The sequence below is a fragment of the Oncorhynchus tshawytscha genome, linkage group LG23, assembly GCF_018296145.1.
Source record: "Oncorhynchus tshawytscha isolate Ot180627B linkage group LG23, Otsh_v2.0, whole genome shotgun sequence".
NCBI lineage: Eukaryota > Metazoa > Chordata > Actinopteri > Salmoniformes > Salmonidae > Oncorhynchus > Oncorhynchus tshawytscha.
The window spans coordinates 14959282-14973890 of record NC_056451.1 but is presented as its reverse complement, the minus strand read 5'-3'; the positions used below and the strand labels follow the sequence as shown (position 1 = coordinate 14973890).

Sequence of the window (14609 nt, the reverse complement as noted above, 5' to 3'; positions counted from 1 at the left end):
TCAGAAAGGAGAAATTGTTTATCTTGTAGAGTTACACTAAAGATTGAATTGCAGATGGAAGCAGTCATTCAATAATTGATTCTACTTTCTGAAGTTGAAAAGTAGGCTTACAGTACTGTTGATAAACTGTATGTGAAATCATGTGCACTTCTATCCTTCACTCAATATGTATTCAATGTGAAGCATGAGCAGGAATCTGGAGTAGCTGACATCTGACAATACTGTTGATCTGATGGAAGTCCTACCCATTGCCAATTGTTAGGGAGTTTCTGTTCAGTGACAATGTACATTCAGTTTGTAAAATGTTGAAGGCTTGATGTGTGTATAATCAGCAATGCAAAACAGCAAACAATTACATTTCAGTATTATACTTTATCTGAAAACGAACAACTTTAAAATTAGTAATGTAACTATGTTACAAGTTCTAGCAGACTTGATACTTATTTGTGCTGTGCACACGTTTGTTTGAGAATTGTAAATAAATGAATATATTAATATGAGAGAGAATTCAGTAGACGGCACACGTCAAACGTTTGATTTATGACCCTATGTCCTGATGACGTGTACATGCCCATATTTGGGTATCCGGTCAGGACATCCTGGCGGGAAGTTATCACGTGCTCTAGGGAGTGCCAATATAGGGGCATCCTGTCAGGACATCCTGTTCCTGTTCTCACACCCTAGAATGAGTGTTCATTTATGCATATAGTGCATCTATTCCTTTGAAGCTGTCACGCTTTAGTTGGTGTTTATTTAACAAGATAGTGCATTTGTATATGTTAAAGCATGTGTCGGCATTTGATCTATCCTGGGGGGGGGGGTGTGTATATGTCTCTGCAGGGATGTTTGAAACAATGTTTTTTTAATCTAAGCAATTCAACAATAGGAGGGCATAAAATCTGTGAAACAAAAGTGTACACTTTACACACATGTTTATTGACTTTTAAAAAAGACCACCGTAATATGTCAGAGTAGCGATATAGTAGAGATGCTACAAAATCTGCTAGTTCGTATATATTTTCCAAAGCCTGTCTGGATGTGAACTACATTGTGCCTGGAAAACTTACGGAGCTGGGGCTTGTGTGGGATATCCTACGAGCAAGAGGCCTGTCTTGACGACAGAGTGGAATTGGAAACGGCAGGATGTATAAACCTAGAACCGGGCCCTTTATCTGCAAGAAAGGAATAGTAAAATTGTTTAACTATAACATGTTTTAAAAGGTCTGTACTAAATATTTTGAATTAAATAAATGGTTTTAAAATTGTACCTCACCCTTTAATGAATGGGAATTGATCGTTTTCTCTCTCGTGGAGAAAGGCTTTTCTGGGAAAATGGGTCTGTGGTTTTAAAACAATGTATTATTTGATATGAATACAGTCTTTTCTACAACAGCATGTTATAAACATAAATATTTAAAAGGCTAAATATTTAAAAGGTTATGCACTATCTTGTTAAATAAACACCAACTAAAGCGTGACAGCTTCAAAGGAATAGATGCACTATATGCATAAATTAACACTCACTCTAAGGCATGAGAACAGGAACAGGATGTCCTGACAGGATGCCCCTATATTGGCACTCCCTAGAGCACGTGATAACTTCCCGCCAGGATGTCCTGACCAGATACCCAAATATGGGCATGCACACGTCATCCGGACATAGGGTCATAAATCAATAGTTTGACACGTGCCGTCTACTATTTTCTCTCTAATGTGGATAAAACTATTTAATTTCTGTGTAATAAATATTTGGGAAAAGTTATATGTTGTAATGTTCACCTTTATGCAATGCATGAAACATGAATGGGTTATTCTGGGAAAGTACATGTATGAGCTGAGTACTGTACTCTAGATGGGGAAATGGCACTTTATTTCACGCTTCATAACCTCAATACATTTCACCGCAGCAATACAAATGTTATTTATTTCTTGAATACAACCAATATTATGTTGATGCGTACTGTAGGACAATCTAAATGTGTCATGTATTATATGTTATGAAATATTAAATGTTATGACATTGTAATAAAGACATACACATTTTCTACTGTCTATTTGATGCTCATTCCTCAATCAACACATTCAACATCCTTCCATCATCCATATTTAGGCCAATCCATATTCAACCTTTAATCATGACAAGCTATGTTTCTCACGGCTACTTAGTGTAAAAGAAAACAGAATGCGACATCAGGTTAGCACATCATTGAAGAATAGTTAGGTCTAATATATAATGGGGTGCAAGGTGTATAATGTCACATGATGCTCAGTTAGGAAACCAAAACAAATGTGGGTTGGCGTCTGTACATGAAGAAGAACGCCTGAATCTTTCAGTGACATACATTGACACATTTTGGATTCCAATGGACCGATCACAGATTATGTCTGCTGAACTATGGCCCCCCTATGTGTACCCACAAACTAAAATCAACTAATAAGTCTCACACCTGGGCCTGCAAAGGGAGGCCATTTCTAGGACACTGGTGACTTCTTAGTGCTCTGTGGCCTCCACAACGGGTATTTCGACCTCTTCTATATCGGCCTTTTCTGAGTGCCCAGGGTTCAGGTACTGCAGGATGGGGTCTAGGAGGACCTCGACAGCCCAGGAGCGGCGACGCATGGTGCTGGTAGAAGGGATGGCCAGGGTGTCCAACTCCTCCAGGCTGTCCTGCATCTGGCTGCCCTGGCGGTCATTGTGTGGGTTGTCCGGGGTTAGCCCGGGGGCTGGGGCGTTGCCTCCACTGGATGAGCTCCTGCAGGAGCGGATTGACAGGCTCTTGCGTCTGAGTGGGCTGCCGTTTCCTTCGTCAAAGTAGTACTCAGTAGTCTCCACCTCGGGCACAACAGCACTGGACGAGCTCCTGCGGGAGCGGGGAGACATGCTCTGGTGTCTGGGTGGGCTCTCATCTTTTGCGTGTGCATTCTTCTCTGCGGTCTCCACCTCGGGTATAACGGTCTCATCTGAGGATGGTTCAGAGCTCAGGTACTGGAGGATGGGGCCAAGGAGGACCTCGGCAGCCAAGGATCGGCGGCGCAAAGCACTGGTAGAAGAGACCTCCAGGACGTTGAACTCCACAGAGAGAGGCTCTTCATTCCGCATCTGGCTGCCCTGGCGGACGTTTGATGGGTTGCCAGCACTTGATGAGCTTCTGCGGGAGCGAACAGACAGGCTCTTGCATCTGGGTGGGCTCTCGTCTCTGGCTTCTGTGTGGTTCTTGGTGGTCTCCACCTCGGGTACAACAGGCTCGTCTGAGAGTGGCTCAGAGCTAATGTACTGGAGGATGGAACCTAGAAGGACCTCGGCAGCCAAGGAGGGGTGACTCACAGTGCTGGTAGAATGAAGCTCTAGGGGGTCCAGCTCCAGAAAAAGAGGCTGGTCGTCTGGCTTCTGGCTGCCCCGGCGAGAGAGAGGTTGATCATCTGGCTTCTGGCTGCCCCGGCGAGAGAGAGGCTGGTCATCCAGGTTACCAGCACTTGATGAGCTTCTGTGGGAGTGGGCAGATAGGCTGTTGCGTCTGGATGGGCTCACATCTCTAGCATCTGAGTAGTACTCAGTGCTCTCCACCTCGAGTGCCATGGCCTCATCTGAGACTTTCTCAGGGCTCAGGTCTTCAGTGGTCTCCACCTTGGGTATAATGGTCTCGTCCGAGGGTGGCTCAGAGCTCAGGTACTGGAGGATGGAGCCAAGGAGGACTTCGGCAGCCGAGGAGGGTCGAAGCACGGTGCTTGTAGAAGGGAGCTCCAGGGGGTCTAGCTCCAGAGAGAGAGGCTGATCCTCTGGCATCTGGCTGCCCCGGCGAGAGAGAGGCTGGTCATCTGGCTTCTGGCTGCCCTGGCGAGAGAGAGGCTGGTCATCGCCGTTGGCTGGGTTAGCCGAGGCTGGGTCGGGGACTGGACTGGGGTCTGGGGGATTGATACTGCTGGATGAGCCCCTGCGTACTGAAGAGCGATGACACACAGCGATGGTGAAAGGGAGATCCAGGTCCTTGAGCTCCAGAGATAGAGTCTGGTCATCCTGCTTCTGGCTGCCATGGCTGCTGTTGGGCGATTTGGCTGGGGCTGGACTGGGGGCACTGGTTGAGCCCCTTTGGGAGCGGGCATACAAGCTTGTGCGTTTGTGTGGGCGGCCGTCCATGGCCTTGAGAAAGAGGCTATTGGCAGAACTGCGGCGAGTGGTGTCAGAGGACATGGATTCCTGGTGGTTGAGGAAGTCCTCCACATCCTGATCACTTGGCTGCTGGAGCTGAGACAGAGACAGAGAGAGAGAGAGAGAAAGAGAGACAGACAGAGAGACAGAGAGAGACAGAGAGAGAAAGCGACCGAGATAAAAGGTGGGGGTACACAGGGGATTAAGACTGTGGGGAATATACATACAGAGCGACATATAAGGGCAAATAAAGGAGAGATTAGACGAGGGGAGATGATACAAAGAGGAAGGTTAAGTAACCTAGTAAGGAAGGGTGCAACTATAATCTAGAATGCTCACCATGTTGTAGAGAGGGGTGCTGTTGACCAGCAGCTGTAGTAGGATCTTGCCCAGCTCCTGCAGGTCAGCCACCACAAGCTGCACCTGAGCAGGCAGTCCCAACAGCTGCTTGACGGGCCCCAGTTCAGCCAGGACCCGTACCTGGGCCTTCAGCTGGTCCAGGGCTAGCCTCCTCACGACCTCTAGACGCAACAACTGGTATACGTAGAGCAGCTGCAGTCTCTGGAGCACAGAGCCTACCACCTCCAGCAACCTGCTCAGGCCGATCTGATGATACAATGATAAGGCACTTAGCTGAAGACTGACAGACTTATAATGGCAGTTACAGTTGAAGTCAGAAGTTTACATACACCTCAGCCAAATACATTTAAACTCAGTTTCACACAATTCCTGACATCCTAGTAAAGATTCCCTGTTTTAGGTCAGTTAGGAACACCACTTTTTTTTAAGAATGTGAAATGTCAGAATAAGAGTAGAGAAAATTATTTATTTCATTCATCACATTCCCTGTGGATCAGAAGTTTGGTAGCATTGCCTTTAAATTGTTTAACTTGGGTCAAACGTTTCGGGTAGCCTTCCACAACCTTCCCACAATAAGTTGGATGGGTGATTTTGGCCCATTCCTCCTCACAGAGCAGGTGTAACTGAGTCAGGTTTGTAGGCCTCCTTGCTTGCACACACTTTTTCAGTTCTGCCCACAAATGTTCTATAGGATTGAGGTCAGGGCTTTATGATGGCCACTCCAATACCTTGACTTTGTTGTCCTTAAGCCATTTTGCCACAACTTTGGAAGTATGCTTAGGGTCATAGTCAATTTGGAAGACCCATTTGCAACCAAGCTTTAACTTCCTGACTGACGTCTTGAGATGTTGCTTCAATATATCCACATCATTTTCTTTCCTCGTGATGTCATCTATTTTGTGAAGTGCACCAGTCCCTCCTGCAGCAAAGCACCCACACAACATGATGCTGCCACCCCGTGCTTCACGGTTGGGATAATGTTCTTCGGCTTGCAAGCCTCCCCCTTTTTCCTCCAAACATAACGATGGTCATTATGGCCAAACAGTTGTATTTTTGTTTCATCAGACCAGAGGACAGTTCTCCAAAAAGTACAATCTTTGTCCCCATGTGCAGTTGCAAACCGTAGTCTGGCTGTAACGGCTGTTGGAAGGAGAAGACCAAGGTGCAGCAGTGTATGTGTTCATGGTAGATTTAATAAAGAAACTGAACACTAGAACAAAAAAAAACAAACAAAGCGGCACAAACAAAACAGTTGTGTCTGGTGCAGACACACAAAGACAGAAAACAACGACCCACAAACACAGGTGGGAACAGGCTACCTAAGTATGGTTCTCAATCAGAGACAACGATTGCCAGCTACCTCTGATTGGGAACCATACCAGGCCAAACACATAGAAATACAAAACCTAGACTACAAAACATAGAATGCCCACCCCAACTCACGCCCTGACCAAACTAAAACAGAGACATAAAAAAAGGAACTAAGGTCAGGACTTGACACTGGCTTTTTTATGGCGATTCTGGAGCAGTGGCTTTTTCCATGCTGAGCGGCCTTTCAGGTTATATCGATATAGGACTCGTTTTACTGTGGATATAGATACTTTTGTACCTGTTTCCTCCAGGATTTTCACAAGGTCCTTTGCTGTTGTTCTGGGATTGATTTGCACTTTTCACACCAAAGTACGTTCATCTCTAGGAGACAGAACACGTCTCCTTCCTGAGCGGTATGATGGCTGCGTAGTCCCACAGTGTTGATACTTGCGTACTATTGTTTGTACAGATGAACGTGGTACCTTCAGGCTTTTGGAAATTGCTCCCAAGGATGAACCAGACTTGTGGAGGTCTACAAATGTTTTTTGAGGTCTTGGCTGATATCTTTTGATTTTCCCATGATGTCAAGCAAAGAGGCACTGAGTTTGAAGGTAGGCCTTGAAATGCATCCACAGGTACACCTCCAATTGACTCAAATTATGTCAATTAGCCTATCAGAAGATTCTAAAGGCATGACATCATTTTCTGTTTAAAGGCACAGTCAACTGAGTGTATGTAAACTTCTGAACACTGGAATTGTGATACTGTGAGTTATAAGTGAAATAATCTTCCTGTAAACAATTGTTGGAAAAATGACTTGTGTCATGCACAAAGTAGATGTCCTAATCGACTTGCCAAAACTGTAGTTTGTTAACAAGAAATTTGTGGAGTGGTTGAAAAACAAGTTTTAATGACTCCAACCAAGTGTATGTAAATTTCTGACTTCCAACTGTATATGCATTTCATCAGTCTTTGGGGAAATTGTTGAAGGACCCTTTAAAGCGATTTCTCGCCACTATTTGTGAAGTTGAAAAAACAAACATGACAAACTGACAGTCACTGTAAAACTAGTCATTTAGCCATAAAAAGCAACCAATGTCCGTCCACTGCCAAGAGGATGTCATCTGACCTGGAGGACACTTGAATATGACCGTTGATGAAATGCGTCATTCTTTTTACATCTGTTCTCTTCTGCATTATAAGATCTGACATATCACATCACTTGTGATGCCTGACAGCGTATCTTGTTTACCGCAGCAGTAACGTGGAACTAGAAGCAGATCAAACCACACCATCCTCCAGACTTTTACATGTGAGCTTGTAGTGCGGATCAACAGCTCCAGATAGGCAAACACATTTTACCAAGTCTCTAGAACTAGGCCAAAAGTACCACAGTTTTGGTGGGGAAGACAACAAGTGGTGGGAGAGGTATTTGGGTCAGCTAAGTGACAGACTATCCCCTTGTGTTCCTGCTGTGTGAAACCAAACCAAGGATTCTGGTGAGGAGACAGGACACTGGCCCAAAGTAGCCTGGGGACAGACTCAGGGCAAACGTAACAATGCAGCATGGTACCTGCTGCCACATTTCATCAATGTAGGACATCTGAGGACACCACACACACACACGCAATCGCTGTCTCACACACACACATATCTGTCCCAGTGCCTCAGTCTCTATGGGAGAGTGTGCAGGAGCATTAATGAGGGTGTTTGTCTGATGAGGCCGACCCTCATTGGTGGGCTTTCAGCACCAGCCTATTCTCCTCTCTCTCAAGCCAGCAGCCTGCAGCAGCAGTTAGGGTCATTTATCACCAATTACCCCTGGGAAAAATGGGGACTCAGGTCGTTCCATCACAGCACATTACAAGAGGTTCAAGCAAAGAGGCTGCTGGAAACCCTATAGTTGTAAGGAAAAACATATAATATCTCTACGAAAATGCATTAAACATTTCCTAGTGTTACTGTTCATTTTTATATTTTTTTATTCAGTAACTACTTTGACATCTTCGCTATACACCCAATTTTAGGTCACTGAACCGTAAACCTAAAAATGTATGTATTATAAAACAATCCATTGAAATTCTAGTAGTTATTCTTCTCAATATTCATCCTCTTTCCTAAAAGCCTCCATATAGTGACCCTATTATTGAAAATACTCCCAATTTCAACTGACCTAAACCCAGCTTGAGCTTCATATCAACAGTAAGCCTCACAATGAATGAATTTCTAAACATGCCACCATAGTGTTTTTTGTTTACTGTCTGTGTCTTATTGGTCTTATTGTCTTATTGTCTTATTGGTCCATCAAAGTCTTGCCCCCCCAGCCCTCATATCTCCTCATCGCTCTGTGTGTTTATCTGTCTGAGTGTGTGCTGCAGGGGCAGTGGTAGGCTCTAAAGCTCACATAGGCCAAATCCCACAGGGACCATTCTCAGGATGGGAGGTAGCTTAGTGGTTAGAGCGCTGGGCCAATACCTGAAAGGTTGCTGGATCGACTCTCTGAGCTGACAAGGTCAAATCTGTCTTTCTGCCCATGAACAAGGCAGTTAACCCACTGTTCCCCGGTAGGCTGTCATTCTAAATAAGAATTTGTTCTTAACTGACTTGCCTAGTTAAATACAGGTTAAAAAAAATTTTTTTTAAATCTTTGTCCCTTTCAAATTGTTAATTTGGATGGCAGTGGTGCCATTGTCATGATGCTTTTCATGTTGACGTACTATGTATCTCTTGTGGACATTTTTGTTGCAGATTTCATGTCCCTTTCTATCCCTTTCCCTGTGCATGCTCAAAATAAATTCTTCAAAAGATAACAAGGATAACAAAAACGTTTTATGTGAACTATCTAGCCCTCTATTCAAATGTTGTCGTCTCGCTTGTCTCATAAGCTTTCCCTCCCCTCCCTCCCCTCCTTCTGTCCTAGGCCATAGAGTCTGCTATTGCCCCAGGAGATTTGAGTCTGCTACATCTTAATGACGGTTCTCCGTGCTCAGAACTCTGTTCCCAGGTAAGGGCTGAGCCCCAGCCCTCTGCTCATGTAGACAGGAAATGCAGGGAGTGCCCTAGAGCCTTCACAGAGAGCACTGACCATGTCTCTGGGCACGTAGTCTGCTTCTATTTAACCCAAACCCAATAAAGGCAGACAGAGACAGGCGAGGATGTTGTGTTGGTTAGAGAACCTCCCGATGCATCCTAGCATCAAGTGATTACAGAGGAGGTCAACAAAGAGCAGCTGAGGTGCTGCCTGAAAATGCTATGTTTTATTCATCCATTTAAAGTTATTCTGTTGTGTTGTTATTTTATCATTACATTGTTATTGTCATTATGTTTTACTTTTAGTGTAAATTATTATATTGTCTGAATGTTAGACTATTTTAACTGTACATCTAAATGTCTTTAATACCTTGTTCGATTTTGTGCTGCACTCTGATTGAGTAAAGAGGAGGCGGTATAGTTTATCATGATGGATGCGAGGTCTGACAGCAATGAGGAACAGATTGGTGTGTGGAAGAAAACGAGAAGGAAGAGAAAGGTGTAAAAAACAGGGGAGTGAGACATGGAGGGTGGCAAAGGATGGGTGGTTCAGATGAATGAGAGTCATAGTGTGAGAGGACGAAGAGGAGAGAGCAGATTGACCTGGGCTAGGACGTGATACGTGTAAAGCAAGAGGGCTGTAGTTGAGGCTACAGGCACAGCCATAGAGAGGGTTCTAGGTGATTCTCACCCTTTCGGAAGCATCCTGTAGCATCCCCATAGCCTGCTCCAGCCTGTTTCTGAGCTTCAGCAGGCGGTGGTACAGGTGCAGGCTCAGACAGAGCAGGAGGCCTCGGAACCGCGTCCACAACCCAGGCTCATCCTCCCCATCTTCATCCTCATACTGCTGTGTCCTCCTCTCCCACTCTAGGCCTGGGGAGCACACAGAGGCAAATCAAAAGACAAATATAGTGTGGTCAACTCAACAGAAAGATGTAGATGTGTCTTTGTTGCCAAAACCTGCCCTCGTAACTGTAGCGTCCAATATTCGAAGAAGACTGGACATAGCCATATTGACAGAGCGAGGTGTTAGGGACATATACTTCCCACTGGGCACACACTGGTTGAATCAACGTTGTTGAATCAACGTTGTTGAACGAATGTGGAGTAGACGTTGAATTGACGTCTGTGCCCAGTGGGTTACTAGTAGTTGGTTGTATTTGCACGGTAGGCTATGTGTCATTTCTTCCACACAGGCATCACAACTCCTATCACCCCTTCCAAACACCTCTTCCCCCACACACAGAGCATCATCAGTGTGACACACTGTCTGATCAACACCGTCTATGCACTCTACAATTACACACCATCATCTAAAAACATGCTTGATTGTTTACATGTTGATGAACGATGAAAGGAAATAGAATTTACAAGCACACTTTATATTTCAAGTGAGGATATGAGTCACTATGACTTGATAATGTACTGCAATGTTACCAAGACAACAGTGCATCACATCAATCTGGTTGATTTGATCTGATTTCATGTTGATTTGATCTCCTTTACAGACAGCAGGATATCAATTATGCTCTATTTTAATTAGTTATTTATTATAAGTTTTCCTATGATTAAAATATTTACAAAACAACACAATAAAAACATTTGAAAATAAGTTTTTATTCTCAAATCTGATATTATGGATGTCATTGTGTATTAGAACAGCCTCAAAACAAATTAGTAGGGACATTATCAAACACTTGAAGAGCATTAACAACCCCTGTGGTAAAGCTCAGAAAGCAGCAATAGGATGACCATGCAGATTGTGGTGTACACTGTATACTGTTACCTGATTTTAGACCAAAGACCTCATAAAGCATTCATGAATACACTTCAGCGGAAAGACAGCCTCCCGATCCACCATTCGGCAAAGACTGTGTAAAGTGCACTAGCCCCTCCACTACCCTCCACCAAAACTCACGCAGTGTAGCCGTCAGGGGCATGTACTTGGCCATGGCCTCCTCTGAGCGTGTGAGGATGTCGTCCAGGCCCGAGGTGGCTATCTGACCCAGCTGTGACTCCTGCAGAGCCAGGAGGTAGTACCAGGTGGCATCGGTCAGCTTGTCCCAGCGCCCCTGTATCCCGTCCAGCTCATCATTCACACGCAGTTGCACGTCATCCAGGGTCAGAAAGAAGGCATCCTTCAGGTGACCCAATACCTGTGGGGAGGATCGGGGGTGGAGGAGAGGAGGGTTGTAGGGAATAGGGTGATAAAGAAGTAGCAGGGTGTTGAGATAATGAAAGAAGTGAAAGATGGCGCGTGAAGTAAAAGGGGGAGGTGGGAGTGGTAGAATAGTTGTAGATGATAAGGTAGAAAGAAAGGGAGAGAGGCAGTTTGGAATTTAGAAAAAGGGAAAAAATAATCAGTCAGAGCAATAGTAGGATGTTATAAATGAAATCCATCCAACATGACTAATGATCAATAGCAGTAACCTTCCACATAGTCTAACGCCATTAAACTTAATGTCAATGTCAACTATTGAAACTCTGGTAATGCATCTAATAGACTATAAAGTGGTGTGAAAGGTCAGTTAATGCTGGAACAATCAGAATGTGTCTCCGATAACAGACCAGTCAGTCAGCCTCACACACTGCATCATCACCCAGTGGGCCAGGCAGAACAGAAACAGAGAGAGAAGACACCCACCTCCTCTGTAGACTGGTGCAGGACGGGAAAGTTTTTTTCCAGCTGGTCCAAGCCCATACAAGCATAGTTATTGACGACCTCAACTGCAATGTGAGGGATGGAATCCAAAAGTTAGAGTTATTTAATGGTAGCAGTGGCATCCATGTTAAAGTTATTCACATTTTACATTTTCTATTTGATGGCAGATGAGAGTTATAAGGCAATAGGGTATAATCAATCAGTAGAGTATTCAGTATTCAGTGGACTCACTCTGGGGCTCCAGACTAAGTAGGAGGGGGGTGGCACGGAGAATGGCAGCCTGGGACGCATTACGCACCCCAATCTCAGCCACGCCCCCCACCACACCCAGGAGCGGGTAACGGCCCTTTACGTCCATGTAAACTGAAACAACAGTTTTCAGGGCGGAGTTGAAGAGCGGCAGACTAGCCACACGTTGCACGGCGTTGGCCTGGGGATAGAAGGACAATTTACTCCCTTGGAATCAAACGTTTAACCCCTGGTTATTGTTTTCATATATTTTCCAGCTCACCTCAATGTAATGATTATTTGTGTACGACATGTCCTCTTCACCAATCCTGTAAAACAGAATATGTAGAAAGAGTGAATTACCTTAGTGACTGTCAGGCAAACACCTCATAGGGACACAGGGGGCAAAGCAGAATGCCCCGAGCAGTCTTTCTCACATCTGTTTCATAATTACTTCCTTATCTTGAATCTAACACCCTGTTTACATGGTAATGTCAGCTGCTAGGGTGCCACAATGATATCAGTTGTTCTATGCTCCTAGCATGGAAATCTAGTTATCTCTTCAATGGGCGCTGACCATACCCAAGGAGGATGACAGTGAACAATGGGAGTCATGAAAGGGAATGAACTGTTCAGCAGTGCTGCAATGAAGAAACCATTTCAAACAATTCTGTAATTAATTTAAGTAACAGTAAGGAACTCAATAAATATTTACATAAACCAGAGGTCATCCATCCTTACATCCAGGTTTTAGTATGATCAAATATTAAGCCACAGCCTAGTGGTATTGACCAGAAACATAAACACAGAAAGCAATTCTGCTCAGACTATCAAATTTAAAGGAAAATACTGAAAGACAAGACAAATATATGCTTCGAATAAGATCAAGTAAGTAGAGCTTTGGATAGAATTACTGTCAATGATATATATAAAAACTATATGCCAACATAGGCTACCACTAACACATTGTTGTAGCCCAGGCTAATGACTCCATCTGCCTTAAGATTGACCAACTAGGTAGCCTTGCCTAGGAAAACAAGGAAACATTTCTTGAAGGCTGATAAAAACAATGGAATAACATTCTTACCTCAGATAATTGTAGTTTTAAAGATTTGAAATATAATATGAAATTGAACAAACTCTTCTCCAAGTGTTTATGCAGCTTTGGCTTGCACAACTTTCAATTCAGCCTATCAACTCCTGAGCTTCCAGAGCCGTTGAGCACTAAATAAGTATAGCTGCTGAAGAGGCGGGTTTATGACATCTTTGCAATTTGGAAAGGACACGCATGTGATCGAACTGCGAATCACATTTTTGCACTCATCAATTAAAGGAGTATAGCAAATTGACGGATACCTTGCTTCTGCATTGATATTTCATGCATATTATTAAAAGCAGCCTCTCTATGTATTTTTGTTGTTGCTTGTTTATAGCCTTGTACTGTTTGTAAAGTGCAAGCTTGTTATTTTTCTTGTTCTGTGGTGGAATGTCTACAACAGTCACGATAACAGCTGAAAACACCCTCCGGAGGTAGAAGGGTCAGCATTTGAACATCAGGTATTCCAAGTCTAAATTAAAGCCTAGGTCTACTACTTAGCCCTTCAAAAACTGTACTAGAACCTTAATGTTGAAGTAGGGGCTTTTAATGTCCTATCCCTTGCAACAGTCACTGAATAAATAAATGAAACATGCATAAGTGATTTGATTTCCAAAGATTCATGGAAACACCATACACCGATTCAATCAGAAAACATGAATAGGCCTACAGGCACAAGATTGAGTCAACTTTCTGTGACTACTGAAATTATTCAGAGATGAAGTTGCTCACGGTCTTAAGAGGGATTGACCCTGACATAGTAGATGATGTTACAACTTTTGAAAAGATGTTAAAAGTATCTGAAAGCTTACTACAACCCTATTAGTTGTCTAGGTAGACTAATACATTGATTAGTGTCTAGATAAACATGGCCAACTATAGCTTTGCCACTTAACTCCATTACTTAGGGGTCCTGGTTGGTAGACTAACATAACATGGGCTCCTGAGTGGTGTAGTGGTCTAAGGCGCTCCATCTCAGTGCTTGAGGCGTCACTACAGAAACCCTGGTTCGATTCCAACTGGCTGTGATTGGGAGTTGCATAGGGCAGTGCACAATTGTCCCAGCGTTGTCTGGGTTTGGCCGGTGTAGGCTGCTATTGTAAATAAGAATTTGTTCTTAACTGACTTGCCTAGTTAAATAAAAAACAGCACCATCAATGTACACGGAGCCCCACTTGAGGAGGCTATTCAAGTTTGTCAGCTCTAATGACTCAATTATGTGAACCAGTTTAGAAGTGACGTGTGATTATATGGGAAAAACAACCCAAAAAACTTTCAAGTTAACTCATCTGGGCATTTCCAAAATGGAACAGAAGATACATTGTTAAGCTAATTTCAATGAAATGCCACAGATATTGTTAAGCAGAGTTTCACTGACCTTAACAGCTCCTAGCCATAAGACTGCTGAACAGTTCATCAAAAGGGTACCTGGACTATTTGCATTGACACCCTTGTTTTATTCTTATCTATTATTATTTCTTGCAATGATGCAGGATTTTGTCCTCTTGCACAGGATCAATGTACACTCACTGGACACACACATATATATATATATATATACATTCACATTCCTTCACACTCTTCACTCACACTGCTGCTACTCTCTGTTTATTATCTATGCATAGTCATTTTACCCCTATCTACATGTACATATTACCTTAATTACCTTGACTACTCTGTAACCCTGCACATTGACTCGGTGCCGGTACCTCTTCTACATAGCCTTGTTATTGTTATTTTTATTGTGTTACTAATTTTCCTTTAGTTTATTTAAC

General features: G+C 43.6%; 1 protein-coding gene across 1 annotated transcript; it reads right to left on the bottom strand.

Annotated features, from left to right (window-relative positions):
• Positions 1-1641: 1641 nt before the first annotated feature.
• Positions 1642-12921, bottom strand: LOC112222613. Its single transcript, XM_024385344.2, has 8 exons — positions 12826-12921; positions 12022-12067; positions 11742-11940; positions 11493-11575; positions 10767-11004; positions 9540-9721; positions 4487-4753; positions 1642-4243 (listed from the first exon to the last, which is right to left on the bottom strand). The coding sequence occupies exons 2-8, from the start codon at positions 12049-12051 to the stop codon at positions 2492-2494; spliced, it is 2751 nt and encodes a 916-aa protein (XP_024241112.2). The 5' UTR covers positions 12052-12067; positions 12826-12921; the 3' UTR covers positions 1642-2491.
• Between the last annotated feature and the right edge of the window lie 1688 nt (positions 12922-14609).

Coding starts and splice junctions, on each gene's coding strand:
- LOC112222613 (XM_024385344.2), bottom strand. CDS start 12,051: ATGTCGTACACAAATAATCATTACATTGAG. Junction 11,005..11,492: donor TGCACCAGTCTACAGAGGAG/GTGGGTGTCTTC, acceptor TCCTCCCCACAG/GTATTGGGTCACCTGAAGGA. Junction 4,244..4,486: donor GCACCCCTCTCTACAACATG/GTGAGCATTCTA, acceptor TCTCTGTCTCAG/CTCCAGCAGCCAAGTGATCA.